General features: G+C 43.5%; 1 protein-coding gene across 11 annotated transcripts in view; it reads left to right on the top strand.

Moving 5' to 3' along the window:
- Ldb2 (LIM domain binding 2) overlaps nt 1-24,618 on the top strand; it is a 313,076-nt gene extending 288,458 nt beyond the window's left edge. Inside the window, exons 6-9 of one of the 11 annotated variants that reach the window (XM_042674804.1) lie at nt 15,077-15,200; nt 18,409-18,560; nt 21,085-21,230; nt 24,169-24,252. In XM_042674804.1, the coding sequence (XP_042530738.1) occupies nt 15,077-15,200; nt 18,409-18,560; nt 21,085-21,192 (384 nt within the window). In that variant the 3' untranslated portion in view covers nt 21,193-21,230; nt 24,169-24,252. Of the gene's footprint in view, nt 1-15,076; nt 15,201-18,408; nt 18,561-21,084; nt 21,231-23,890 lie in introns of all 11 variants that reach the window. The other 10 variants (XM_042674809.1, XM_042674808.1, XM_042674807.1 and 7 more) reach the window with 10 other exon arrangements.
- Nucleotides 24,619-24,973: the final 355 nt, after the last annotated feature.

The following is a 24,973-nucleotide window of genomic DNA, read 5'->3' as shown; positions in this document are numbered from 1 at the left end:
TCACAATGCTTACATGGAGTCATGGTGATTTGTGCACTGGTCCCACAAAGTAGGAGATGCATTCCTTTTAGAATTCCTTTACATCATTTCGTGGGGTGAAATTCAAGAAGTAACAAACTTCAGAAGAGTTTCTGTGAGGATAAGTGGGAGCTTCTAATGGGGATGGGTGTGTGGACCTTCAAACCAAGTCTTTACAGAAGATTCCAGAAGGAAGAAGACACATGGTGGCCCTCCTCCTAACTGTGTTCATACTGAAAGGCTGTTTTTCACATGAGAGAAAAACTGGTTTTTCCTCAAGACTTAGGGCTCTAGATTCTGCCTGGGATCAGAAGGCACATGGAGATGTGCCTTCGGCCTGTGGGAGATTACTGTGGATGAGCAGGGAAATCTCAGAAAAAGCATTCCAACACAGAAAGCCTGGAAGCATCTGACACAGACAGTTTCCAGTGGCAAGAATTTCCCAAGAACTGGCAACGAAGTCTGAGACTAAACCCAACTGAAAGTACATATCTGATCTGAAGAGGAAGAAGTTTTACCTAGTGCCAGCTTCATGGTGGACAGGAAAAAGACATAAATCAGGGGAGAGAAAACCACAATGCCAGAAGAGACTAGGCAGCGTCTTAAACTTGCTGAGCCTTAGTCTCCAAGTGTATTCTAGCTTCCAATCTTCTAAAAACAAATGGATTCTTATCATACCTCCTTGCTGGTTTATAAATAATTTGGGAATCTGAGACTGGATTGAAATGTAGAAATGCCTACAGCAAACTGTTCTTGCTGGAAGCTACTAGAACCGCCTGCACCAACAAATATGCTTCTCCCAGCCCCTGGCCCAGCCGAGGGGCCTGAAAAACCATTCTCCCTTGTATCTGGGGAGTCAACATTGGAAGTGAACAGCATTAGGCAGCTATCAACCCCCCCCCCCCACACACACACACAGAAGATGGAGGCCACAAATTCTAGTGTATTGGATTAACATACTGTCTCCAAGAGGAATTGATTTTCAACATTATCTAAGATCTTTTGTAAAGAACACAGCAGGTATGTCCTAAAGGTACAGGAAGCAAAGAGATACCTACGGGGCAGAGGACAAGACAGGACAGGAGACCCCTCCTCCCCACCCCTCCCCGCCCAGCACACATGGATAACAGTGGAAGGAAGGAGGAAATGACTGTGTCTGCGATTCCTCTTGAGGCTTGTCATGCTATCTGTGGGAAATATGTGCAATGAGATTAGAAGCAATGCATATTTTCAAGTGACACCGGAGCAAGGGTGGCTGCTCAGCTCTGACTTGGTTTTGCTGATGAGGAAATGTGGCCATGCTCACCATGTGTGCCCAGGAATCATCAGTCACTTTGCCGTGAATCTTTCTTCCTCCCATCCTCCTTCCTCCCTGCTCCCCTCCCTCCTTCCTTCCAGCTTATCTTCCTTCCTCCCTTGCTTCCATCCTTCTCTTCTCCTTCCCTTCCTTCCACCTTCTCTCCCTTCCTTTGTTCTTTCATTCTTTCCTTCTCTCCTTTCTTTTCCTTTCCCATTACTTTGTTTTTCTTCTTGCTTACTAAGTACACCTTTCTGTTGATACAAAACTGATCTCTGCTTTTGTCGCTAGGACTCCAGCCCCATTAAGGCAGATCTATTCAGTTCACTACAACACAGGGTATATGGAATAAAACAGAGGGAAGCTGGGTGCTGGTGGTTCGTGCCTGTAATCCTAGCTATTCAGGAGGCTGAGGTCTGAGGGTCATGGTTCAAAGCCAGCTCGGGCTTAAGAGTCCTTAAGATACTTATCTTCAATTTTAACCACCTGAAAACCAGAAGTGGAACTTTGGCTCAAAGTGGTAGAGTGCTAGCCTTCAGCAAAAATGTTTAGGGACAGTGCTCAGGCCCTGAGTTCAAGCCCCATGAGAGGGGACTGAGAGGGAACTGATTTCTTCTGAGGGTAAGTTCAAGATCAAAGCTAGCAAGTTCTTAAAAGTTATGCAACCTTGAATCCATCCCTCACTCGCTCTGGTCTCCCATTGGTCTTCTGCTTATCTGTAGAGTTTAGAGTACAGGGAGGATTAGCTGGAAAAACACAAGTGAGACCTGAGCCAAGTATCCAGACACCAAGTGCTGGACGTGATTAGAGGTGGCAAGGGATTTATCATCAAGCTCAGAAAGAGTTTTATGATGGTAACTTTCCTCCTTCTGCAGCTTTTCCATGAAAGCATGGATATATTGAACACACTGAAATATGGCTTCCCGGTGTCTTGGTTTGCAGCCTGGCCCTGCATGAACTCAAGTGGACAGTTATGCTGTGTTCTCCACCGAGTGTCCAACATCTGCGTTGCAGAGTGGACTTGGGCTCTGTATATAAAGCCTTCACCTTCACGAGGTCCATGCCCTTCATCGATTGGCTTAGAGGCCAGATTTCTCCTCACATATCACAATCTCCTTTTCTTCCAATCCTTGGCCTTGCTATGAGCACCTGCTTACACCTCAGGAGCTCTGAAGGTGGCTGACACCACGGACGGTACAGGGTGAGCCTGCTGCAGCCACGCACGTGTGTTTTCTTCAGCAGTGCGGGCTGAAGATGCAGATTCAAGCTTCTTAGTCAGCCCTCCCCCCCATTCTCAGGTGGCTCTCCACATCAGCAGCCCCCATAGAAACCTCAAAGCCTTTGACTCACAGGCCAAAGCATTCGTGGTCTAGCTCCTCACTGCCCATTGACCCTTCTCCTTCCTCCTTCCATCCTCTCCAGCCATCCTCACTTCTCCTCTCGAGGTTCTCTTTTTCTCACACGAATGGTTAACATCAATTAGTTATTTGGGGGGGGGGAGTCATTTTCAATTATATATGCCAACGTAGCTCACGCCCTCCGTCACTCTCCCTCCCCCCCTCCCCCTCCAATCCCAACAAGCTTCATCAATGCATTCCAGTTGCACACGTGGACACAAAGCATTTTAATGACATTTTCCCTCCTACACCCTCGCTCTTTGCCCTCCCCACTCCTGCTGGAAGCGCTCAGGCAGATACATTCAGAACTTTAAGAACTCTCCTCACATCCCTTATCCAGTCATGTTGACCCCTGAAATAAACCACCATGATACTTCTTGTTTTACATTGATAATGCAGTCTAATCCTTGCATCTCAAAGGTCATTGATTAGCAGCCTTAATTTCCCATACCACCGCAGATCCCAAGAGATTCAAGGATTTAGGGTATAGACATCACTGCAGAGCCATTACTCCTCCTATTCACAGGCCTTTAGTCAAAGTATTTGGATTTTTCAACTCTTCTGAGGACATAAGCTTCTCTTCTTTTTTCTTTCCTTTTTATTTTGGACTGGGGGGGGGGAGTTGATATCATCACTAGCTAATATATTTGTTGTGTTATGTATTTATTATCTTTCTCCTTTATTAGACTCTAATTCCATTAAAGGCTGTGATTTTTTTCCCAGCAGCTAGAAAAGATATGGTCATAAAAGTGTGTTGCATGCATGCCTGAATGAATGAATGAATGGATGGATGAATGAATGAATGGATTGCAGCCCCTTTTCATAAAGCCCCCTTTGTATCCATTTCCATAACACACTGCCATCATCCACGTGATTCTGCTTTGTACCAACCTCCCTTCTTTGCTTGGGAGGAGAAATGGCTGTCATCCGGGCCCCACAGGCACGCAGTGATGGGGTAGCCTGGGAGCAACTGAGAATCTAAGAGCTGAATTATTGAGAACTCATGCCTTTCCTGTGTGGCAGAGCAGGGCTGGAGGGCTGTTACCCCGTAGGAGAGCCCGGGGAGGCACGTGAACCTCCCAAATACAGCATTGCTCTGAGATCCCAACACCAAGAGACACCAGACTGACCAATCCCACTGGCCACAGTCCTGAGATTCCCCCAAACAGCAGCTGGCAGATGATGCCCCAGAACCCAGGACCCAAATCTGTCTTTACCAGTCTTAAGAGCCTATTCCCAGGATAAGAAACAGGCATAACCATTCAGTTAGCATTGGGGAGGGATTACAACTGCACCACCAAGATAGTCATGTTCTTGGAAACAGTCACCAACATCTCCCCAGGAACATATCCCAATTCCCGTCCTCATAGTATGGAGATAATGAGGCCCCATTTATACAGGCTTGCATGTAAACATTATCCCCTGCAAGTACATAGTCTCTAAGTTCCCTGGGAAAAAGAATCCACATGCCAGGAAAGCTATCTCTTTCCCATTGAGGAAAGGATAGTGGGAGGGGGGAGCAGAGGAGGGGGGAGAGAGGTTCTACTGTTCCCTGAGCTGTGAACAGAAGCTCACTCAGGAGTCACACTTCTCTGTCCAGAGATGACTCTAAACAGCAGTACTTGCCCTTTGGTGTGTTTAGTGCTTTGGAAACAGAAACAGATAAAAGACAATCAGTATAACATCTACCATATTTCAGCTCAGTGTTTGTTTCAATGGCTTTTGCCTACATTATTTGGCCCTCTCAGCTTTTCTGTGGGGCAGACACTGCAGCCTTGGTTGAGGTAAACCTTTCCTGTCTGTCCACAATCTGTCCGCTAATCTATCCCTCCTTTGCCCATACTCACTCAGCTCACCCCATGGTGACTTCCAATGTCTCATCTGTACATGCATTCAAAAGTGTCTGCCTGAGCTGGGTGTCCATGGCTCACACCTGTAATCCTAGCTACTCAGGAGGCTGAGATCTGAGGGTCATGGTGTGATGCCAGCCCTGGCAGACAAACCTGAGAGACTCTGATCTCCAATTACCACCAAGAAGCTGGAAGTGGAGTTGTAGATGAAGTGGTAGAGTGCTAGCAGCCTTGAGCACAAAAGCTTAGGAACAAGCCCCAAAACTGGTGTGTGTGTGTGTGTGTGTGTGTGTGTGTGTGTGTGTGTGTGTGTGTGTATGAAAGAAGGGGGGGAAGGAAGGAAGGAAGAAAGGAAAAAGGGAAGGGGGGAAGGAAGGAAGGAAGGAAAGAAAGAAGGAAGGAAGGCAGGAAGGAAGGAAGGAAGGCAGGCAGGCAGGCAGGCAGAGGCAGGCAAAATAAAGAAAAAAACGTCTGCCTAAGTTGTGTTACCAACCTCTGTTCTGGGCATCTTTTCTCTCACCTAACTCCTAGCTCACCTTTGGATCCCTCCATTCTTCCTGGCCCCTCAGGCTTCCAGTTTTATCAGCTGACTCTCCCTCTTACAGGAAGCCTGGTGATGGGGTCGGTGCCCACTGTGCTATGGCCAGGGTCCTTCCTGAGCACCTAGAAGACTGTGAAGAATAGCATGGGAAGTGTAGTTGAGTGATTTGCCCCAAGTTACCTCAATTATAAAGTGGATGAAACACCATCTGGCCCACTTTGTAATGTCTGATCCCATTTGTTTTTGTTTTGCCTTGTGCCTTGTACATGTTCAAGTAGTCATTTATTCCATAAACATCAGGCCCATTGCTGATATTAGGTTATATAAATGTAGAACTAATTGAAGAATTCAGTTCTCTAGTTTTGGGGTGTGTGTGTGTGTGTGTGTGTGTGTGTGTGTGTGTGTGTGTGTGTGTGTGTGTGTGTGTGTGTGTGTGTGTGTGTGTGTGTGTGTGTGTGTGTGTGTGTGTGTGATCTATAGTATTATTTAGTTAAACATAAATCAAAATAGCAGGGAGATATTTTGTGGATTCAGCTCCATCCATAAGCAGTTGACTTTTAAGTAAAGCAGATGAGTAAGGTATGTGGGCCTCATCCAATCAGTTAAAGGTCTTAAGAACAAAGGCTGAGGTTTTTACACAGAAGAGGAAATTCTATTTCAAGACTGTAGCATTTTCTCCTGCTTGAGTTTCCAGCCATTGATGTTGTGGATTTGGACCTCAGAATGATGTCTAATCATGTGCTCCACTTCCTTAAAACACATAATTACAGATATATGTATACACATTCCACAGGCTCTTTTACTCCCTAAAACTTTAAATTAATTTGGTGACCACCAATAAAGAGGCAATGTCCACCAGAGGCTGCTTAGAGCTGCTGGAGCTGCCAGCCTTGACTTGCGGCTCCCTGGCTCAACCAAAGGCACAGCAATTGGTCATTAAAATGTTTGAAAATTTACCTGAAATGATTATAAGGATGTTTCCTTTACCCTTTGGAAGTTAACTACAATGCTAGACAGCAGAGATGGGCTTCTAGAACCAAGGACAGGAGATCACTGTAGGTATCCACAATATCATCAAACCCTAATTGTCAGGTTGTGTGTGCATATACATATATATGTGTGTGTGCATGTGTATGCATATGTGTGTATATATATATATGGAAGAGAGAGAGAGAGAGAGAGAGAGAGAGAGCAAAGAACATCTGTGTGATTTGTATAGACTTATGCCAGTAAGTTTCACCAGCTCCTGACTTGGTTATTCCACAGTCATAAGTTACATATACAGACAGCACTCTCTATGCTCAGTACTTTCAATAGATTTTCTTATTTCTTACAAAAGCCCAGTCAGAGACCGTTGTTATGCAAGCCTTTGTAGACGGGAAAACCAAAACACCAAGAGATTGAATAACTGGTCTAAAGTGAGGGATTAAGTAACTGGCATTTAAACCTAGCCCAATCCTTAATCATCCACACACCCAAGAGCCACCACTCACGTATTGCTTCATTTTTTACAAGTCACATATGCTAATCCAAGTCCACCTAGAGAGAAAAATCCACATCAGATGATTTAGTTGAGGAGATAGTATGTGACAAATTATTTACAATGATACTACTTAGAGCCAGACAAGCAATGACATAAATGAGATCTTCCTAAAACTAGGGATGCCACTCCAGGGACTAAAGGAGCAAGGATAGATATTATGACTGGCAGTCAGGCTATGTGGTAGAAGCTAGAAGTATCCTGGACCTGTCTGGTGACAGTTGCTAGAAAGGCCAGATGAACTTCAAAGAGAGCAACAAATCCCCTGCCTTGTTTTGTTAAGCACATAGTAGGCTGAAAAAGGTCCTTCAAGGCTTCATATTCACCTGGCAGCTCTCACTATAACTTGGAAACAAAGGATCTCAAGCCAAAAATCACTCTAGATTTAGGGTGTGCCATAAACTCAATGACTACCATCTCTGCAAAGATAAGACCCAGAACAGGAAAAGCCCACACACATAAAGAGGAAGATTGGAAGGTTGGTGCTTCAGTCACTTTTGGAGCCAACAGAAGCTAGGAATAGACAAGGAAGGATTCTTCACCAAGAAGAGGGAACATGACTTGCTGACATTTCAATTCCAGACTTTCTGCTTCCAGAACCATTAGGTCTCCCTAGTTTGTGTTCCTTGGATCTAGCACGACTCACTTTGACCATCACCTTACACCAGGTGGCAAAGACATGTGAGCAATAACATTCGTGGCTCTGTCCCGTGCCTTAAGGGAGCTGGAAGGGGTGGGCTGAGAGCTAGGAACTAAATAATAGGAGCCCTGTGAAAGGGGTACTAGGCCAAAACACAAAGCCTTTGAATGGTTTCTGTGGGACCAGAAGAAAAGGAGATGTACCCAGGCCTTTCCACAGCCTGAGGGGTACAGCAATGCAAGCCACGTTGCCCATATGTGGGCCGGAGCTGTGGTTAAGGGCTTTCTTGTCCAGAGAGCAAAGAAAGGTCCTGAAACTGGCAGCCTGCTGGCTCAGGCTGCTACAGTGAGGCTGGCTACCACCCCACTTCCTTCCCCACACCCAATGGGGCTCCCACACTCCAGAGTCCAAGAGATGAGACAACTTTCATGAGTAATCGATTTGCAAAACAATTGAGAAAAGGCAAAGGGTCTGCTGGTTGAATCTTCAGATAAAGGGGAGGATAGTTTGAATTTGACAACCAATCTACCTTTAATCCTATCAGGAAATAAACTCCAATCATAATCTGATGTTTTGGAATTGCCTGGCTTCTGCAGCAAAGTCTTTCCTTCCTGGACTTGTTTTTCCTCTCTAGGGCAGAGTGGGCGTACTCACAGGATGCCTGCTTTTCTTTCTTATCTGCTTCTGGTTGGGCATTGTTTGCTTTCTCTCCCCTCCCCCCCATGACTTTCCTTTTGTGTTGCTTTTCTTTTAAATTCCATACAGTATCTTTCCCTATCAGTGTACTATAATATCTCTTTCATAAAGTGTTCATTAAATAAGAGAAACCTTTACTCTTAACAAAGATTTTCTTAATTCATCCCCTACCTTGAAATATCTTTCTAGCTCAGATTTAGCCATGGGAAGAAGATGCTGAGAAACAGGACTGTTTATAGTTTTGAATTTTCCTTGACTATTTATCCCTGAGTTCTGCACAGAGGCGATAATCAGACACTACAGTAATACCATGAGTCTTTAACCTTATTAACACCCATTGGGGCATTATAGCCAAGGACCCCTCTGAGTCTCAAAGAGACGATATGATTGGCTTTAGAATGAGCCTTACTAATCTCTAGGGAATGTTCTTGTAGCTCAGAAGGCCTGGGATGGTGGTGTAAACAGTATTCTTCAATTAAAAAAAAATGTCCTCTCCCCAACACTAACCTAGCTCCAAGCAGAGCACGAAAGATTAACAAATCACTCAAGAGCAGCATCATTATCCCTAATCTACAGATGAGGAAACTGAGATCCAGACAAACTGAACTTCTTGGGCAAGAACACACTATAGATAGTAAATGGGAAACTTGGGGGATTGAAACCTAGACAGATCTGGCTCCAACACCAGCACCCCTGGTGTATCACCTGTCCTGTGTCTGTAGATGCAAGCCATGTGCAAGAAGTTGTACATTAGAAGCAATTTAAGCCACTCCTGTTCACAGAGGTAAACAACATAGCAGTGAGGAGTTAATGGCACAGGGTTGGAGTCAGACAAACTCAACTGAACCTCTTCTGTGCCCTTTCGAGAACTGTATTACCTTGAATACATTCTAAGAGTCACATTCTTTATTATCAGCTCTGGTGGACTTAATGGCTTTGGGTCTGAATCTCCTCACCTGTGAAAGTGGGCCAGGAGGTGACAAGGGTTAATGATGTAATTAGTATGTGTGAGGGACGTACTCCAGGGACAGACATGGAGTAGGCATGCCATAGCTATTACTAAGTTATGACTCAACAAATATTTGAGTAGATCTAATGCCTTGTTAAATAAAACGAAGTAAAAAGTAAAGCAAGGCTTGCTACAGATAAAAAGACAAACAATTCCATGAGAAAAGAAATAGAAACAAGGGGATACAGAGTTGCGTAGTAAGTGTATTAAAGGCAGAAAGGTCTGTACAGGAAGAGACCTTCAGAATCTGGGGTTTGGGATTGGAACTGGACTTTAGTGGTTCAAACTGGTATGATTCAGTCTGGTTTTCTGTCAATAAACACCTGCTGGCCCACAACACATAAGAAGCTGTCCCCAGAATATAAATTGACTATGTCACTGGCCATGTTGTTTAGTCCAGCTGAAGTTTTTTATGCAGAACTGTCTCAATGAAGGAAACTCTGAACTGAGTGAACTCTGGTCTGAGCTCCTCGTGTTCCATAGCTTTGACAAATTGTTTGCAGACCACCTCCTTAGACTAGTTCTGTCTAAATCCGAGGTCAATGATTATTTTTTGAAGGGTATGATTGCGCATCTTTGGGGGTTTGTGGACTGCACGAACTCTGTCCAACTATTCAACTTTTCTATAGCATGAAGTACCTATAGATGATAAGTACACATGGCCAGATGTAGCCTTATGCCACATTTGCTAACCCTTCGTTCAACTGACAGACTAGAAAAGATCTTAGAGTCATAAAGAAGCAAAAGGAGAGGCCTGAGAAAGGCCATCCAACATCCCTGAGCAGACTGACCTAAGAATGAAGAGTTGGTGGTTCAAGCCCAGAGGATATCTTTCCAAAAAAAGTTAGAATTAAGGTGTTGGTATCAGTCAGAGGCTGGATTGGAATTAACAGAATGTCCACCCATGCTGTCTTTGTAGCTCATGATCAACACTAGCAAGTACTACGTGTTTCTTCAGTTCTGTGGGTGAGTGGTATGGGAAGAGTGTGTGAACGGGCAGTTGAAGAGAATCCGATTCCTCTGGGAGGACTGTCCAATTAAAAATCAAACAATACCAAAATAACGTGCTGCCCACTTTTGCATCTCTGAGTACAAAATCGAAGGAGTCTCGGGACCGAGCTGTCGTCCGTCTGGCCAACACATCCACACTTGTACACATTCCTCACTGAGGAACCAATCAGTCATTTATCAAACGGACAGACTGCTCACTTCTAAGCCTACAGGACCATACCTGATCTTTGTGCCAGCAACAAATGACTCCTTGCTATTAATCTGACCAAAGTTATCTGTTATCCATCTATCTGTCCATCCATTCCTCCCTCCTTTGGTTCAGCCTTCCACTCATCAGCACATTCCTATTGTGATTATAGAATTCTTTACTCAAAAAGTCAGTGTGCAGCCCGAATTCTAGAAAGTAAGATCAGAAACACAGGGGAGCAAGGCCAGCCTAAAACACTAATCTGCAAGCCACTGCCTTCCGAGCTTTGCCAGGACAATCTGTGGCTTTCTTTGGGATTCTAAGTGATCTGAACAGGCACTGAATGCTGAAGTGCTTCGTAATCAGAGGGCGCTTGCAGGCCTTGCTGGTTTCACCCCTTTCTACTGCATCCTGGGATTTCTCATGGTCCCTTCCAACACCACAAGAAGAGGAGACCAAACTGAATTGCAACCCCCAAGGCAGGCTGCTGCAGCTATGCTGAATGTGGCCTTTCTTTTCAAGCAAAGAACCTGGTCCTCTGGGAACTTCGTAGTAGGTTTAACTGCAATAAAATTATTCTTCCAAACCAGTGGAGCTTGTTTTATTACACTCATTTCTACTAATGTGTATGTATAAGTGGGATGGTGTGTGTGTGTGTGTGTGTGTGTGTGTGTGTGTGTGTGTGTGTGTATGTGTGTGTGTGTACATGTGCACATGTATAAATGGGGTGATGATGATCTGCGTGTATGTGTGTCTGTGTACATGTGTGCATGTGCAGGACAGGGAAAAGAAACGTTGTAGCCTGGATTATCCTCCCCACAGACAAGGAAGGGGACATACCTGAGCAATGACTGGGATTATTGCGGATTCATGCATACATTTTGCACAAAAATGGAAAGACGGGATCTGCATAGCCTTCACCAGATTCTCAACATGGGAGACCTTAGAGGGGGCAGAAACACAGCTCCAAGGAAATCTGGTTAGTGACTGCAGGACCCCACTCCCACAACAGTCTTCCTGATTGCATTTCCTGACACTCCAGGTCTTTGCTATTGCCAACATTCAATGGCGGGCTGCCCAGAAGAGAGGCTCTTATCTGAGTTAGTTCTGCCACCTACAGCACACAGCCCAGCAAAGCCACTGCGTCAGCACAGCAGATAGGACACCTAATCTGCGTACATGAATAAAGAGGGGAGGGAGCTGCCTCTCCAGCCCAGGACCTCTCCACTGCAAGCAAATGACTTGAGGAATTCTTGATTAGCATGGAGAGATGCAAGCTCCTTGGGGGTGGGTTACAAATGATGAGAAGATATTGTTTGTATTGAAGAGGAAGGGAGAGATTTTTGAGGATTAGTTCCTGGTGTGTGCTTGTGGTTGGGGAGAGGAGGAATGCCCAATACCCAGAGAGGAAATGCACTGTAAAAACAAAAGCAATAATGAGTTTTCAGAATAAATGTAGCTCTCCCAGTGCATAGATTGCTTGAAGCTGGTAACCATTTCTGGGTCCAAAGGAGTTGTCTTTGCCATATAACTTGTCATATGATGAAAAATAGTTGCATCAGACGGATGTGATTTCCTGAGATGCTTGAACCATGAATCCAGGGAAGGTTTCTTAATACATTTGGATCATTTTGAAAGGGGCAGAGATTGTGTTATTCTCATTTGTGTGTGCATACACGTGTGTGTGTGTGTGTGTGTGTGTGTGTGTGTGTGTGTGTGTGTGTCTAACACCGAGCAGAGTGCTTGACACTGAGGAAGAAGCTGGAAACATGTTTTATGGATGTAAAACAGTAACGTGTGGTTTATTTCACAATCTATTTTGTGCTTGCTAATATTCAAGCCTAATACCCCCAGATTGTCAAGCTCTTATACATTAGAAATGTGTTCTCACGTTTGCACGATATGCAACGTGGGTATTGTGGTACAGGTGAACCTGAAAGCCTGAGTTATTAAATAGCTTGCCCAAAGATACACACAGACAAAATCCATACCTCTAGCTCTTAGCCAGTAAACCCAGGCTAATGCTAGTCCACCCATGTATTTAACACTATTGTAAGCTCAGTTGCAATGAACAGGAAATAAAACCAAAGAAAATAGTTTGAAACCCTTTTCTAACTTTTTTATTAAAAATGTTTCCTACTCCCTAGAATTTCTCTGAAAGTCTGTCCTATTATACTTAAAAAAAATAATAGATACAGATATCTTCCCTGAGTGTGGTGGTGCTTCTGCAAGGAATGATTCATTCTGACATCTGCTTGTACAGATGATTGGGGAATCTTTCACACCATTTGGTGCACAGACTCTGATTTCCAGGAAGGAATTCTTAATAGAGAATATGCACGGATCGTGTTGGAATACGGAGTTCGTTGTGCATGCAGCAATTCAGCCTCTTTCAATGGTTTTTCCTTACCAACATTTTACACTTTACGAAGGGCTCCAAATTAAGCAAAAAAAAAAAAAAAAGTCCGATCAAAATCTGTCATGACATGTCCTTTTCTGGGTTTCTAACAATGCCTTCCCAGAATTCAATGGCTCTGTCCTAAGGACCAACATTGTACTTGCATTGTTCAAGCTTTTGAAGGGGAAGGTAGAGATACTGAGGATTAGCTAGGGGGAAAAATGCCCAATACCCAGGGAGGGTACTGTGCTTTATACTCAGAATCTCAAGCTTACTAGACCAACACACTGTCACTCAGCTTTACTTCCTGCCCATACACACTTCCATTTACCTTAGGTTCCCCATCATTGCAGTGATCACAGGGGTATACCACCATGCCCAGCTTTTCCATTGAGATGGGATCTGATGAAGTTTTCTGCCCAGCCTGGCCTGAAGCCATGATCCTTCTGATCTCACCTTCCCATGTAGCTAGAATTATGGGCAGAAACCTGTAGTTCCCAGCAAAAGATTTGAAACCAGATAAACTACAAATGAAAGATATTTGACGCTTAAATGAGGTTATTGGTTTTTAGCAAGTTTAGGTCATCAGTGGGTTAAAAGGGATAATGAATTGGGTGTGCGGGGAGGCCTTGGGGCTTGAATTCTGGGCCTGGGCACTGGCCTTGAGCTCCTTTTGCTCAAAGGGCTAGGACTCCACCACTTGAGCCACAGTACTACTTCTGGCTTTTTTTGTGATTAATTGGAAGTGAGAGTCTCATGGACTTTCCTACCCAGGCTGGCTTCAAACCATGATTCTCATATCTCAGTTTCCTAAGTAGCTAGGATTACAAGCATGAGCCACCAGCACCCAGCTTAAAGACTCGTTCTAGGTAAAGGTAATTATAGAACCATCAGAGATAGATTTGAGCAGGAGGGAAGGGAGCCTGAGAAAATGGATTGGGTAGAACAGGAGACCACTACAGATTTGTGTATGTCTTGCTGACTCTACTGTCTTTCGTGCAGACCAGAATGTATAGAACAGGCTACCTCAAACTCTAGGAGTACTTGCCAGAATTCCATATGAGATATTTTGGATGTGAATTGAAGACCCCCACAACCAAACCCAGTGAAATCAGAGGAGCAGATCTTGGAAGTCTGCATTTTAATCATCAGCCCACCTGATTTTGTTTGAGACGTTCCTTAGATCTCACCTTGAACATTAGCCAGGAAAGATCTTCCAGTCTTTCTAAGAATCACTCCTTAAATACATCCATTTCTTTGAATCATTTTTTAAAAGGAAATATGGAGATCAGAGGTGCAATCTCAGCTTCCAAAGAATGTCTTGTCTAGCAGAAAAGGCAAGACTTTAGAGTGCAGGGTTCTAAAATCTAAGGAAGTCCAGGCAGCAGCAAGTGCTGGGTGCAACAAGAGAACGGTAGGGGAGCCCAGCCTGTGCAGGGAGCGGTGCACGTCTGGGAGGAAGGTGTTATGAAAGAAGTCACTATGTTGTCAAGGATGCGCAGGCAGTGGCTAAGGATTGGCCATTAGAATTCAGTGGGCAAAAGGCAACATGGCCCCAGGGGAAGTGTTCAATGTGAAAAATGATGTAAAGAGAGGAACTCATAAGGAAGACAGAACAATGGAGCTGGAGGCTACGCATGTGTCTTTCATAAAATGATGCTTTTTCCACATGGACTGGGATAACGCTATATTTGTATCACTGTCATTGTAACTGCGATTCAGACATCTTTCCACATGCGGGCCTTGGACCTCAGCAGTTCAGTACTCCCCAAGCAGTGGTAGTCTGATAGGCTGGCTCCAGAAGGAATTCTACAATAGTCTTTAATTGTTTTACCTTCTTGGTTCATTCATTAATCTTTGTCATCAGATATCTGGACCCAAAGTAAAGTTGAAAACTCTAACCAAGAGAAAGAGTGAGGTGACCAAGGCAGAATCTCAGTTAAAAACTCCCACATTAAAAGAATACTGGCATATGCTCTTTATATTCTTTTCATGGGTAAAATGGAAATGAGTACATGTGAACAAAAAAATAACAATGTTCATCATCTGCCTTTATACAAATTAGGATCAAAAAGTATCTGTACATCCCACTCTGTTCTCCAAAATTTAAAAGCTGGATTTCACTGCCAGATAATCTGCATAAGCTAGCATTGTAGCTCACAGTGTGTGGTTCTACAAACACGATCAACAGCCAGAGTGCTCTGAATTCATAATCGAGCTGTGTGTATACCCAGAATCTATATAGAGGATATGCCTGTGTGTGTATAAAAATCAAATTCAGCTGCAATATATTATAAATGATACTCTATTAAGTGAGTATAATCAAGTGCTGGTAATATTTCTTTCTCCACAAATGTGGATAGGGAAAATGAAAACCAGGGAAAGAAAGAAAAGAACCCATAAGCTGTCTAACTGATTCCAGCTGTTCACGTTACTTATTATAATGAATATCATCAAGTAGCAGGATACCAATGTCTCTGAACCTCTTGCAGTTGTGTGTAATACTGGAGCCAATGCAAGAACTGATGTCGAGACACAAAACCTACAACCTCAGTCCTCGTGACTGCCTGAAGACCTGCTTGTTTCAGAAGTGGCAGCGGATGGTGGCCCCACCAGGTAGGTCCACTCTCATTCGTCACTGTCGTTCTAAGTCTCTCTGCAGAGGTTTGTATCTGGGGATGAAAAGAGGAAATCCTAAATGTACCCAATGTCATTTGTCAGGGATATCCTGGCCATGATTTTGGACATAGAGATATGGAATAGCATCAGGATTAGCTATCATCTTCCTGCTTACAGATTAGGACCTAGAGAAGTAAAACTGTTTATTCAAAATCATCAAGAAGGTTATTGGCAAAGCCAAGATCAGAATCAGGCTTTTCTGTCTCCCAATGTGTGAATTGTTACAACAGACTAGACTGCTAGCTTCTCCTAATCTAGTTTTTAAGAATGTAGAAAATGGAAGGAAGGAAGGGAGGGAGGGAGGAAGGAAGGAAGAAAGGGATGAGGAAAGGAGGAAGAAAGGAAAGAGGGAAGGAAGAGAGAAATGAAAGAAAAGAGGTGGAGAGAGAAGAAGGGAGAGCAGTTCAGAGAGATGGAGGGAAAGAGGTAATGAGAGAAGAAGGGAGAAAAGGAGAGGAGGGGCAGTAGAGAGGGAGAGGGACAAAGAAGGTACATAAAGTTTGCTCTATTTTTCAAGATGTGTTCTATCAGAAGTCAGTCTGATCATGAGAAGAATACATAAAATACTGCCTTTCCCTCACCTCTCTAGACTGCCGTTTAGATACTATAGTCTCCTGCTGGGGTTCTGAAATTACTGCTGCAAGTCATCGTTAATTGTCTTTCTGTCTAATACATTTTCACTCCCAGGCTTGTGCTGAGCCTCATTGATCATAAAAGCAAAATGTATGCATTCGCTAAAAATTATTTTCATAAAGAGTAATTATTAACGTGAGGCACATAGCTCTTTGAATTACAAAATATAATGGTCACCTTCTACTGGTAATTAGCTAGGGGCTTTATATAAAATGATTATAGAAGATTTAACCAAATACATACTTAGAAAAACAAGAAAATAAGTGGTATTTTTACATAGAATCATTTCACTCTATCTTTGGTGGATTTTAGACTTTTATAAAAAATATTATTTTTCAAAGTATATCAAGTGGGTTTAAATTGGCTTTATTTCCTCTTTCAATATCAATAAGTCTTTATGAAAAATATCTACTCACACACTAAATGCTTTGAGCACCTATAGTTTCCCACATAGGAATGTATAACTCATATCATTCATTCATTCCCTCATCCATTCTTTCAATAATTAATTCTTGGACCCTACTAGGTAGTAGGCACTTGGAGTTTTACAATAAAGGAAATATATTATGACATATTTATTATTGGCCCATTGGCCTGAGACATAGAGCTGTACTTGGCCCAAGTAAGTATCATAGCTAACACATGTAGACAATGTCACGCACAAGGTCTGGTGTCTCCAGAGGCCTTGCACTCACTACAATATCCACCGTCACTAAGAGAAATGTCTAGAATGTTTATTTCAAATGCATTTACTCCAAATTTTTGTGAGTAAATAAGTCCAGATGCATTTTTTTCCAAAGGTAGTAAATTTATATTCTGGAGCTCAGATCAAAATGCTCTGTAGGCCTTGGTATCTGTGCTTGGCATAAAATGTCACACTCAAGTTTCCTTCCAACTTTATGATCTAGGACAAATCTATTTATTCTTTCTGTTATTCTCCAAAATAAGCACCCACAAGGTAATTGAAAGAGATGTTCAGATGGTAAACCTTGGAGCAAAAAGAGCAAACCATTCATGGAAGGAAAAGTAGCACAATCCCATATCTTTCTTTCAATCAGCGTCAGGAATAACTTTGTGGTTTAAACTGTCTTCGAAATGAGCCTCATTAGAAACCCCTCCTCGAAGGGAAATAACAAAATGATAAAACAAGAATACAGGCTAACCCATTGTAACAATGAGATGTACAAGCCGCTATGTTAAAAACAAACTCTACAACTTTGGGAGGTAGGGAGGGAAGGAATGACTGGGGGAAAACAAAGGAGGGCGTAAGCAATGCTCATTACCTTACTCATGTAACTGTAACCCTGCTGTACAGTATCTATACAATAAAAATATTAAAAAAATAAAACCCTTCCCCTTGACTGCCAGAGCATCACAGAAGTTTTAATAAGTTTATTAAGTTTATTCCAAGTCCAATAACTGAGTTCTCAACAGGGACCATCTTACCTGACATTGCCAACTTGTTCAGCAACTGCATGGGAAAGGTTTTCTCAAAGATTTTCTCTTCTTCAAAACAAAGACTATAATAATACCTAGTTAATGGGGTTGTTAAGAATATAAAATAGTTAACCCACAGGAAACAAACAGAATTGCATGGAGTAAATCATTATATGTAATAGACAATAAATAAGTTCACTGTGCCATACATTACCCTTGAGTCCCTATATTTCTAGTAAGGAGTTGCCCCCATCACAGCTAGAAGATTTTCTGTTTCTGAATGGACATTTCTTGAAAGAGGTCTAGTTTTTCTTCATTAATATACTGGCTATGCCTGCACATTGCTAGAAGTGTTTAAATACCACACTCCAAACTGTGGGTACTCCTACAGAGTTTGAAAATTCATCCTGAAACGCATATACAGGGCCCAGCAAACTAATGCTTTGTCTTCTCTCAAGACTAGCAAGGTTTAGTAGAGGCAGGCTGCAGTGTGGCTCTGAGCCAGTAGGGGACACTGTTGCACACAGATCCCAACGCAACTGGCCGCAGTTTATACTTGTCTTAGCCTGTGTCTTCTAGGGACGCCAGGAGCCTTCCTCCCTTTATTAGAAAGAGAAAGTAGTCCAGGGGATATTTTTCCCGAGCATTTCTCTTAAGTAAAAATAGTTTCAATTCAGTTATGAGAGTTGTATGTGTAGCTTATATCTACACAGTTGTAAATGAAAGGCCTATAATTACAAGGAACTGTTGAATAAGCATCATTTTATCTACAGGCAGGAGGGGGAAAATCATATCTGTTGTGTTAAAAATGAACAAGAGCTTCTTCTAGTTTTTTATAAAGTGACAAAAAAATGGACATTTTTAAAAATAGTCCACTCTTTTTTTTTTTTTTGATGATACAATGGTTTTATTCCTAAGTCTTCTATTTTTTTGTACGTGTTTCATTGTAAAAATGCTACACAGAGGGGTTGCAGTTACATGAGCAAGGTACAAAGTCTCTGTTGCTGGACTGGGGGAATACTAGCCTGGAAGCTACCCCCTGGAATGGATTCTTCTTCCCTCTTCTGTATTGTAGCGGAACCCACGAGGCAACCAACCACCAAACGGAGAAAAAGAAAAAACTCCACCAGCAGCACTTCCAACAGCAGCGCTGGGAACGCCAGTAACAGTACCGGGAGCAAGAAGAAGACGACAGCAGCAAACTTGAGCCTGTCCAGTCAGGTACCTGTAAGTCTCGCTTTCCTCTTAGGCCTGAAATCTTGCTTTAGCCCATCTTCCTACTCAAGGGACTTGAGTTTAAAGTCTCTTATGGCTTGAAAAGAAAAAAAAAATATCTGGGCAGGTTGGAGGTGGGAGGGGGGTGGCGGGGGCAAGGCTGGCATGATGTGGGCTGGGAGGGCGGAAGCCTGCCATGGGAACGCTCCCCAGCCAACCAGGAATTAGGAGGGCATATTAAGAGTTGATGCTGCAATGAGACCTGAATTAAAAAGCCATCAGAGGCACAGACAGGAGATATGTCACTTAAGGTTTAATTAAAATAGCACTTCGCAACATGCTCCATTGGCATCTTAGGGCCTCTCCACAGTAGCTCTGGAGACCCTGTGCATAGCTAGAAACTGGCCCCCAGAGCTCTGGTGCCTTACTGTAATTTGCCTGGGCCTTCTCCACATGGGCAGCCCCTCTTATTTTAAGACGCAGGTCATTAACTTGCAGCCGGGGGATGGGGTTTGGGGGGGGGTAGAAAATGCAGCTCAATAGATTTCACTTTGTCCATTTCACTAACTCAGGGGGAGGTCAGTCCTTGGGTTGGTCTCAAGTCTCTTGACCCTTTGGCCTTTCTTTCATTTCTGGGTCTGGACAAAGGCCGACCACACTGGTAGCTTGAGGATAGACTCCAAATAGTGTGGACTGTGAAGGACTGTCTGTCACCTGTTTCTTCTGATCTGTGTCCCTTCTGCCTAATTCCTCCTGCCTCCGATGCCCTGGCTCCAGGATTAGAGGATGGCTTCTGAATTCCCCCTGCAAATAGCACCCATCCTTTCTTTTCCTTCCACAGGTCCTTGTGGGTTTTCCTTCCTTCTCTGCTGCCTTTGTCGCTCCACCCTGTCATCAGGTCTTTGACGCTCATTCTAATGCCAACCCTTCTTGGTACTTCATGGACCACCTTTAACACTATGTCTTCAGAGCCGCACCCCATTTCTGGTTTCTTCCCTCCACCAGTGTGATTTTACTTCTGTGGACTTTGTCACCCCCTCCGACCACCAGCACCACCATCCATTCTCTTCACCCAACTCATCCTGACCCTGTTCCATCTCTTTCCATCAGAGTGGAATTTGCCATGCACAGTCCCCACTTCCAAATGTGCCTTTCTGTCCCTGCCCTCTTTTACCTACTTTCTGTTGGTCAGTTCTCTTTAGACAAAAATCAAGCCTGTCAGTACCCAGAAAATTCCGTAGGCCATGGTGGGTAAGAGTTTCATGTGCACTGCATTAGAAAGAAGAGGTCTTGGAGACGGTGACCATCAGCTATGGAAGAGGCCATTTCAATGTTAAGGTGATAAGAGTTACAATCCTCAAATAATGGAAATAGTTCTCCCATCTTCTATTTTCTGAATGGGTCTTTACAGTCTTCACCTCAGCTGGTCAGGGGGAAATAATTCAAAGGAGAGGAACTGAGTTTCTTCCATAAGGTACCAGAAAGTTATGCTGCTTCTGGTTAAATATGCCTAAGGAAAACAATATTATGTAAACAAATTGGCTGAAATTGTATACACAACTAGCCCCTTTACTCCTCTAGTCCTAGAGCTTTAGGAACTAACAATGTTCTAGTAGCAAAGGATTGAAAGCTATGTCAGAGAATTCTAGAAGGGTGGCATAGCTATTGAAAGGCACAGGAACTGCAAAAATGCAGATCAGTTGAACAAGTAACTTCTGAGTTCCTAGTACATGCACCACACTGTTAGATACTTGTAATTCCAAAATTTAAAAAAAGAGAGAGACACAGACTCTTTTCTTGGGGAGCTCACCATCTAATCTAGAGAATGAGAAGGTTTCATCTCCTGCCAACTCACAGAATATAGTATTGAAAAGATCCTAAGGCCTCGACTAGATTTGATGGGTCATCCACTAGTGATGTCTGCCATGGGTTTAGAAGTTGAGAGTGCAAGTTTTCATGTTGTGTATTTTTTACATCCTTGATCTAGACAGAATCGTTTCAATTTTATTTTTAAAAAAACATAATTTTTCCTATTCTATTGTGTCCCTGTCCTCCAAACTACCAATTGCATTTTAGTAGAGGATTTGTGTCAAGTGATATTAGATTGTTGCGGGGGGAGGGGGGAGGATTTTGTAAGCAAGACACCACTAGAGATGGAGAGCTGAATTTCAACACATATCCTCACATCCTGAAATTAAAGAGGTTTAATTTCAAAAACCAAAAACAAAACTTGCAATGGTCCAGAGAGGCAGAGAAGAAAACCAGGTTAGGGAAGTGTATAAATCTGTAGGTATCTTCAACTTGAATGGACGGACGTTAGATGATAAGCATGTGGTTGCTTATAGCTGCCACATCTTTTGACTCTGCCTATGGACTCATCAGCACGCTCTTTCTGTTTGAATAGAAATCATGTCTGCAGGCATGGGCTGCCTGGTCCCATGACCACAGCCAGCGTCTGCTTAGCTGCTGAGGCAGCAATGTGATATGTGGCCAGGACTAGGGTTTAATCCTTGGATTCTGCTTCTCACTCCATAAGCAGGGGCTAGGAGCCATCCCGAACTGCAGCCTCAACCCTGGGAGGGATGGAGACCTGTGTCATTCAACAGCAGTGACCCCTTCTGGCCAATTTAAGGAGAAGCATTGAGGGGCCCTGAAAGGAGTCACTTCCAGTCCTCCTCAGAGGTTGGTGGTCCTTGCACGGGGAATTAGTGAGAAGATGTGAAACATGGGCAAAAGCTGGTGACCTCCAGGCTCCCAGCCTAGGAGCAGAGGTTGACCTTGTGGGATGTCAAGGGCAGGTGGGCTACTTGTAGATGGATCCCTCCCTGTGACCCCTAGCGGGACTTCCAGGCTGGCAACAGAAAGGAAATGTGCTATCACTGCCAATGTCCGGGGATTTTGGAAGATGCAGGGGTGGAGAAAACTACAGGTCCTGCTCTCCAGTTAGAGAGTATCCAGAATGTGCCAAAGTCAACCAGAGCAGAGTCATCCTACTGTAAAGGTCTTAAACAAACAAAAAAAAAACCCGAGTAGAAATATGCATATAATACTTGAGAGGCCTCCTGTACATAGTCTTTACACTGCTTTCCACCTATCAGTCATAAAAACACCAAACACGCATATACACGTACATGCACACAAATATGCATAACCAATCAGTCTTGTGTGATATCACTCTGAAACATACCATGCTTGAAAACACCTATTCTGGGCATCTTTTGCAATTGTTTCTAGAAAAGAGAGAGAGAGAGAGAAAGCAACCAAAGGTCTCGTCATACATGACAAATTTCTGTTAGCCCTATTTCAAGTGACTCAACTAGCACTTTCCTAGCACACTTCTTGCATGACTGTTGTTTGCTCATGAACACACCTGTTGTGCTGGGAACTTCTGTAGACTGCTTCTTGTTTCTCCTTCGTGTTTTCAAATCATGCTTCCTCCTCATACTTTCCTCGGCTCTCTGGGTGACTTCATCCAAACTTGCAATACTAATGCAGACCTAACATCATTCTCCCTTCCAGTGATACCTAATGCATGTGTTTCTTTAGCCTTTCAAAGTATGCTGTGCAAACGTCATTCAGTGAGATTAATTTTCATGTCGTGCTCTGGCCAATCTTGTCTTATTTTTTTCTATCTGCCTTTGTTCCTGATCATAATTGAGTCTCCTAATTGCCTGTAACTAAGTGACACTTTCCTATCTGGACAACCCAACGGGCCACAGGGCAGCTGTGCTGCTAACTGAATCATGCTCGCACATCTGCATAGTACCCACATCCCATCTAAAACCCTGTTGCCATTCTTGCCAGTCAAATAGACTATGTCTATTTTGCATTTCATCTTAAGAGTCCTCATGAGTCCTTTTATATGTCAGAATCATTTCTGGTTCTTTGTTGCCTAGTAACCACATTCTTGGAAGCACCCAGTTCAGTACCCTACCAGCACCATTATTACTGAGTTAAAACCAAGTACACACTTTAAGAATTTACTCTGTCAGGGATGTTTTTAACATCATTCTCTTTCAAATGATGCGCTTTTAAAATTAGTTTTTTAATATCCATTCACAAGAGTGACTAGAAAACATGGTTGGAAAATGTGTCGACTCTCTCTCCTAACTCGAGGAAAAGGGTGAAGCAAGGTTTTCCATCCCCAAATAGATCAAGTAAGGATTAAGAGATGTGTTCAGTGGATCCTGTTTGCATCGGATCAGAGGATCCCATCCCCTTCTCTTGATCCAGGGCAGTTTTCTATTATACTTCCGGAAACACCTTCTCTTGGTAAAATCCCAGTTTTCAAAGCACTTCATAGAACAAGCCTCCTTATCAAGAGACACACACTCCAACTCCAAAATCATGTGGTCTAAGAGCCTTTTCTGCTCTTGTGGAAGCTGACAGTAGCTCCATCTGAAGCACGATACTTTTAAGTAAAATATTGCTCAAACGTGCCCAGAAATCTACCTGACAGGTGTCCAGGTCCATGCCCAGATCACCCACCAACCCATATGGTTCCCTTTGAACAAAGAGGCCAGCGTGGTGCCCTGCCTGTGCATCTGCCATCCCTTCCCCATCCTGCCTTCCTCCAGCTGCAGACTGTACGGGGCTCCCTGCTACAGTAGGTGATTTTCTTGTTTGCACGGAAGGACAATTTGTACTTAAAGGAGTGATTAGATGGATTCTTCTTGCACGCTTCCACTTCTGATGACGACCAGCTTCATCAGTATAATTATAATTAGCTCTCTTCATCTTCCTTTTATGGCACCAGCTGGATGGACTGGTTCTCTTTACTGCCCAGATTGGTAGCAGGGTTGCCTGTGTGGGGATAGGTGACAGGCGCCATGAAATAACAGATGGTAAATTCAGGGCTTGTTGGCAATCAGCAGGTTTTTGCTAATGACTTAATTAGCTATGCAAATTGTCAAATCAGTGTGAACATTGTTTTTATCGAAAACTTTACCTAAATTAATTACCATAATTAAGTAGCAGAATGTCAAGGATATTGGCTGCATAAAAGGGCCTGGCTGAGTAGGAAAAAAAAAATTTTTTTAAAGAGAGAGAAATGCTAGAGATGCTGTCTTCAGTTAAATGCCTACCATCCTTGGGACAGAGCAAATACCACTTGGAATGAGTTGTGTGAATATTCCAGAATGGCACCTTATGCAAATCCCCTTTCACTTGCTAGTTTCCAAAGTCCCTCAATAATCAAATTGGCAGATTTTTGGAAGTATTGAAAAATCAACCCAGCAGAAGGTTCCATAAAGCCCTCTCGAAATTCCCCAGTGTCAGCGAGTTCAAAGCGTGGCTTTTTTTTTTTTTTAATTTTGAAAAACTCCATTTTTTTATTTCTGCAGATTGCTAGCATTGCTCGTTCTCCGGTGTCAGGCTGCGCACTAAGGACATAAACTCGCGTGGTTGTTACATCAGGAGGCAATGTTTATTTCCTGTAGAATGCAAATATGCGTCTCGCCCTCCTCCCCACCCCCGACATTGAGAAATGACACCCCACACCCCTGTTGTACAGCACATGAGTGTGTCTGTCCTAGTCTTCCCCAGCTCCTGCCACTGTTGTTTTAAGCTGAGCTTCTCTCTCCCAAAGGTTCCCTGTAATAATGTCAGCTGCTGTTCACAGGATGTGATGGTGGTAGGAGAGCCAACTCTGATGGGAGGTGAGTTTGGGGACGAGGACGAAAGGCTAATCACTAGATTAGAAAACACGCAGTATGATGCGGCCAACGGCATGGACGACGAGGAAGACTTCAACAATTCACCCGCCCTGGGAAACAACAGCCCGTGGAGCAGTAAACCTCCAGCCACGCAAGAGACCAAATCAGAAAACCCCCCACCCCAGGCTTCCCAGTAAGAGGTCCTGCCGGCAGAGATCCACTGTGGATAGGCCCCACCCGTGGGGTAGAGTTCCAATGGCAGATCTTAACTTTCAGGAGAGGAGCAAGGAGAAATTACAACTTTCCCATGCAAAGATCTATCCCTAAACCACAATGATCAATGCTCTGGTTTTCTTTCTTGCATTCTTTTTTTTTTTTTTTTTTTGGTTGGTCGTGGGGCTTGAACTCAGGACCTGGGCGCTATCCCTGAGCTCTTTTGCTCAAGGCTAGCGCTCGACCACTTTGAGTCACAGCACCACTTCTGGTTTTTTGAGTGGCTAATTGGAGATAAGAGTCTCACAGACCTTTTCCTGCCCAGGCTGGCTTTGAACTGTGATCTTCAAACCTCAGCCTCCTGAGTAGCTAGGATTACAGGCATGAGCCACCAGAACCCAATTTTTTTTTTTGTGGGGGGGGGGGGGTGGTTGTTGTTTTTAATTGAGAAGATCATACTGAATGTCTCCCTGGCCCTTGCTTGGAGGCCTTACAGGAAATACCAATACTGGCACTAATGGTAATGAAAAAGAGAACAGACGCAAGCGCGTCTCCTGG

Source organism: Dipodomys spectabilis, unplaced genomic scaffold (assembly GCF_019054845.1).
Source record: "Dipodomys spectabilis isolate Male_0828 unplaced genomic scaffold, ASM1905484v1 ptg000021l, whole genome shotgun sequence".
NCBI classification, from domain to species: Eukaryota; Metazoa; Chordata; class Mammalia; order Rodentia; family Heteromyidae; genus Dipodomys; species Dipodomys spectabilis.
The sequence above is the reverse complement of the archived record's forward strand: the minus strand, read 5'-3'. Positions and strand labels throughout refer to the sequence as shown.